This window comes from Humulus lupulus, chromosome 3, assembly GCF_963169125.1.
Source record: "Humulus lupulus chromosome 3, drHumLupu1.1, whole genome shotgun sequence".
Classification (NCBI taxonomy): domain Eukaryota; kingdom Viridiplantae; phylum Streptophyta; class Magnoliopsida; order Rosales; family Cannabaceae; genus Humulus; species Humulus lupulus.
In genome coordinates, this window is record NC_084795.1 from 201,710,765 (window position 1) to 201,715,771 (window position 5,007).

The following is a 5,007-nucleotide window of genomic DNA, read 5'->3' on the forward strand; positions in this document are numbered from 1 at the left end:
CATACATATATACATATATTATATATAATATTAAATATCAACAATAAATTTAGAATAATGTTTTAAAATTTCAATTTAGAATAATATATCTAAATTTAGAAAATGTAAACTATATTTTTAGTTTTTTAAATCAAATTATTTGAATAATATTTTTTTAAAAAAATTTAAGATTTGTTTGGGCGAATAGTCCCACCAAACTGCCAAAAATATTAGACAGCTTAAACATTTTTTTTTCTTAATTAGATGATGGGTTAGAATTAGATTTTTACAAGTCAATTTTTATATTAGTTTGGTTAAAATATTTTATAACCCGAACAAACCAACCGATAAGCAAGTTATCACGGCAGAATTGGTAAGGGTCAGTGGAGGGTGTCCGTCGTAGGTTTATCCCTTGCTGGCAGTCACCTAGTTTCCAATATATTTGTTTTAAATATTTATTTTCTTTATCTACCTTCTTTGTTCATCGTCTTTCGTTTTTCATATAACAAATAATATTTGGATCGACACCTCGATACTTCTTAATCCTTTCTGTGGCTGACTACCCATTATATCTTCACACTCTTTCATTCTTGCAAATCCAGTTATTTTTCATATATATATATATATATTTATATAAATTCGTTTTTTTTTCTTCCGTTTCTATTGGTTCAACAACATTTGATTTTTCAGATCTAAATATATACAGGGCTATACTTATTTCTGCAGAAAAGTCTTAATTTTTTTCTCTTCAAAATTCTGTAATGGACCGTTATCCGTATGTAAGAATTTGAGGTCCCAAAGGTGGATTTACATAAATAATATATTTATAGCTTCTGGGTTCTTTCACAACCATTTTTTTTCTTACCTCTGTTGGAGCAATCTTCGTTTATAGATTTCTGGATTTGTCATCAGAATGGTTACGGTGAATCTGGGATTGCTTCATTATGTGTTGGACCATGTTTATGGTGCATTTATGCACAGAACAAAGTTAACCCCACCATTTTTTTCTGGAGGGTGGGGTGGTTCAAAGCTTGAGCTGCTAGAGAGGATGATTACGCAGTTGTTTCCAGACATGGCTGGCCAGAATTGGCCTCCAACTTCCATTCAACCCATTTGGAGAACAGTCTGGGAGAGCAGGACGGCTTGTTTAAGGGAAGGGGTCTTTAGGACTTCATGTGATGAGCAACTGCTTAGTGCATTGCCTCCTGAGTGTCACAATGCAAGAGTTGCTTTTCTCACCCCAAAAGGAGTTCCACCTCAGAAGATGGCCTGTGTCGTTCACCTTGCAGGTATCAATACGGTATATTTTTGTTTTTAATTTCTTGATCGAGTCAGTCATCATGATATTTTTCAAATGGCGTTTAACCGAGAAAAGTAATTTTCTTTTAGTTATGATACTCATGAGTGATGGATTGGGTTTTCTTGTTAGAACTTGTTGGGAAATACTTGACATTAGTTTTTCCTAGTGGGGAAAATCATTTTGTGTTCTTCCCATTGTACCATTGTAGTGTTTATTCACCTCTTGTGTACAAATGTATCAACTTTAATTACTTTGTCACTTCTGCATAGCCTCTTTAAAAAATGAATGTCAATTGATAGATATTTCCACACATGAGATTGGTTAACAAATTCATGTTTTTGGAACAGAATGCTTTCTGCTTATTTACAGCAAAAGGTTTCAATCAAATAGTAATTTGGTTATTAATATCTTCTTTTGTTTTGTTACGGTTTCTGTTCAGTTGGTTTGATAGGCAATATGTTCATTAATGTTGATCTGAATTTTAGCATCACTATTGTCTTTTTTTAATTGAAACAAGAGTTCTCTTTTTCTAGTTTCTTTTTTTATTTTAAATGTTAAGCGATCACACCTAAGTATGACATTTGTTAAATGGTTAGAATAAGATTATTTTGTTTGGCTGTCTTAGAAATTATTTTTAGCTGACATGTTAATGAAAGTATCATATTGTGTGTCTTTGGTTATGAAAACTAAGGGAATTTTAACTGAGATTAGTGCTTTGGTTTCTCTTGTGAACTAATTTTCTATTCATGAACCATTCCTCTATAGGGAAAATAGGAAAAATTAAACCTTTTGCAATATCTTTGTGATTAAACTTATTTGGTCATTGTTAGATTACTTACTGGGTTCCATTGCAAAATGAAACATTTTCAAAGTGGTTTTTAGTGAAAGGTTTATGCTTGTATTCTTTGCAAAGTAGAATTTCTTGCGTATGCTTAACACCATATTCGATACCATACTTGGCCATGCAAAATACTATTTTGCAACAAACTTTTAAACATAGACCTTGCTGCAAAATGTCTATTTCTCATAATTTCCCTTATATGATTTAAACTTGCCTCCTGTCATTCATATAAGTTATGTGCTTCATAATAGCAGAACCTTTTACAAACTACTTAGCGTAAATATGTTTGTGACTTTTATTTTCCGAATGTTAATGAAATAATTTGTTATATTATTGTTATTTGGATCATAAGTATACTGTACCTGTAGGAACTGGAGATCATACATTTGAAAGGAGGTTACGTCTTGGAGGGCCATTGTTGAAGGAAAATATTGCAACTATGGTACTTGAGAGGTACAAGCTACTTGAGTCACTTCTGCATAGTCTCTTTGAAACTGAAAATATACATTTAATTACTTTGTCAGGCTTTTAACTGAAGGTAAAAACTTCACTGCAGCCCCTTTTATGGACAAAGACGTCCTTCGCTGCAGCGTGGTGCAAGACTCTTGTGTGTTAGTGACCTACTTTTATTAGGAAGTGCAACCATTGGAGAAGCACGCAGTCTCTTACATTGGTTAGACTCAGAAGAAGGAATTGGCAAGATGGGTGTTTGTGGACTCAGTATGGGTAAGAGTTTCTTGTTTTGGTCATGTCTAAATGGTTATATCTTATAGGTAAAATAACTCCATGCTTTTTACTATCAAGTTTGTAGGGGTCTTCCCTGGTGTAAAACTTAACCTCCATAAAAAGTTAAGCTGATTAAGTTGGTGTAAACTGATATTATTTCAAACTTGTGAAACTATTCTTATAATGCTCACCTTGGAGAGGGACATTTTTCTTTTGGGTTCATTTAATGATTTATAAACTCTAGGAGGAGTTCATGCTGCAATGGTTGGATCACTGCACCCTACACCTGTTGCAACCCTTCCTTTTCTCTCTCCACACTCTGCTGTTGTGGCATTCTGTGAGGGAATACTAAAGCATGCGACTGCATGGGAAGCACTGAGAGAGGAACTTGCAGCACAGCATGCTGCAATGACTCTTGAGGAGGTCAGAGAAAAAATGCGAAATGTTTTGTCTCTCACAGATGTCACCCGCTTTCCAATACCCAAAAATCCCAATGCTGTAATATTTGTTGCTGCGACTGTAAGTATCTGGAAATTCTCATTGGTACTTTACCATAGCTTGTTGTATCGACTTAGTTGCGTTTTCCTATATTTGACAAAAAGTTGAATAATATATGGATATGGATACACTTTTCTACTTTTTTTACTTTATATATATAGGGTCCGACTACGAAGCAGCCAGTTTTTGTTTTTGGGTTATTTTCTACAACTCAATAATTTTTTTTTTTCCAATTTTTGTATATATGATGTTACATTGTAGTCATTTAAGACATCTTGCAAGTTTTCAAGAAATTTCGAATAATTTACAGTGCCGAAAACAAGGTTCAAAAAGTTCGCTGTACGTGTGTTTATTTTTTTGTATACGCATGTAACATTCAACTATTTGAATCTTATTTTCGGTACAGTAAAATATTCTAAATTTCTTGAAAATTTGCAGGATGTCTTAAATGACTACAATGTATACCATCATACAAAAAAAATTGGAAAAAAATATCGAGATGTAGAAAATAAAAAATGACTACACTAATGCAGCCAAAAAAGTGGCTGCAGCCAAGGCTTACCCTATATATATATATTTGCTATTTTTTTTTTATGGTGTGTTTTGCTAGTTCCGACTTTTCTCTTTTGTTGCAATCATGTATTAGGATGACGGGTACATTCCAAAACACTCTGTTATGGAGCTTCAAAAGGCTTGGCCCGGTTCAGAAGTGAGATGGGTCACAGGTGGCCATGTCTCATCTTTCCTTCTCCACAATGGTGAGTTTCGTAGAGCCATTGTTGACGGGCTGAATAGATTACAATGGAAGGAAGAGTCTTCATTGTGACAGTCATTGCATGATATAACCGACTGCATAATTATTCGTTGTCATGGTAATCTTTTGACCTATAATTTCTCCAAGCTTGTATAATGGTCTTCTAACATGTGAGAGCACCGCATTAAAGAATAACAGGCAAAGAAAGAAAAAATGTGTACTGTGAATTATCAGTCCTTTTAATATTGTGTTTTTATAACAAGGCTTCCCGATTTTAGGAGAGACATTTCTCTCACTTCTATTGGAATGGCAATGAACATGATCAATGATTATTGATCACTAGTTTGGTTTGTGGTCTAGTTCAATGTAGTGAATATTCATTGTTCAATATTTTATTAAATGTCAATGTCTATCTTCATATTTAGCGTCAATGTAGTGAAGATTCACAAGCTGAGCTCACGTACATTTTTTAGTTCTCGAATATCTATATTTAATTAGTTCTGCTCATAGGGTGAAAAAGGGCTGCCCAAACCAGAGCCAAGGCTCTTAAATCTTCATCCTCTCCTTTCAACAGTAATTTTTTCATACATGGAGTTTATAAAGGTGAAGCGAAACAACATTTTCTGAGATGTTGAAAGGTTTGGGGTTGGAGAGAAGAGCAAAACGACATGTAGTCCGAGTTATCTTAAGCATTTGAGAGATGAAATAGATGTATGTCAAAAGATTTATCTCTTGAATATTGGAAAAGTAGAAGTTCAATTTATTAAACATGACCCAAAAGATTTAATTACTTGATAAATAAGTTCAATGTAGCATGTAATAAAGATACTAAATGAATTTATCTAAAGAAGCTTAAAGAGGCCTTTTCGACATGTTTAAGATAATTCCAATGGGGTTGAAAAAAGAGTA

General features: G+C 33.5%; 1 protein-coding gene across 2 annotated transcripts; it reads left to right on the plus strand.

The window, feature by feature from the left end:
* The first annotated feature begins 306 nt into the window (after window positions 1–306).
* On the plus strand, window positions 307–4,522 carry LOC133823360 (uncharacterized). Of its 2 annotated transcripts, XM_062256050.1 has the most exons (6): window positions 307–352; window positions 892–1,268; window positions 2,489–2,573; window positions 2,677–2,846; window positions 3,091–3,365; window positions 3,991–4,522. In XM_062256050.1, exons 2-6 carry the CDS (start codon window positions 893–895, stop codon window positions 4,168–4,170), a joined length of 1,086 nt encoding a protein of 361 aa, XP_062112034.1. In that variant the 5' UTR covers window positions 307–352; window position 892; the 3' UTR covers window positions 4,171–4,522. The 2 variants fall into 2 exon arrangements, with proteins under 2 accessions (XP_062112034.1, XP_062112033.1); XM_062256049.1 differs by lacking the exon at window positions 307–352 and having other exon boundaries at window positions 359–1,268.
* The last annotated feature ends 485 nt before the right edge of the window (window positions 4,523–5,007 follow it).

What these genes read in the sequence shown, in the direction of transcription:
- LOC133823360 (XM_062256050.1), top strand. Translation starts at nt 893, where the DNA reads ATGGTTACGGTGAATCTGGGATTGCTTCATTATGTGTTGGACCATGTT. An exon ending in GCAACTATGGTACTTGAGAG is followed by an intron (nt 2,574 to 2,676) that starts GTACAAGCTACT and finishes ACTTCACTGCAG; the next exon opens with CCCCTTTTATGGACAAAGAC. An exon ending in TGTTTGTGGACTCAGTATGG is followed by an intron (nt 2,847 to 3,090) that starts GTAAGAGTTTCT and finishes TATAAACTCTAG; the next exon opens with GAGGAGTTCATGCTGCAATG.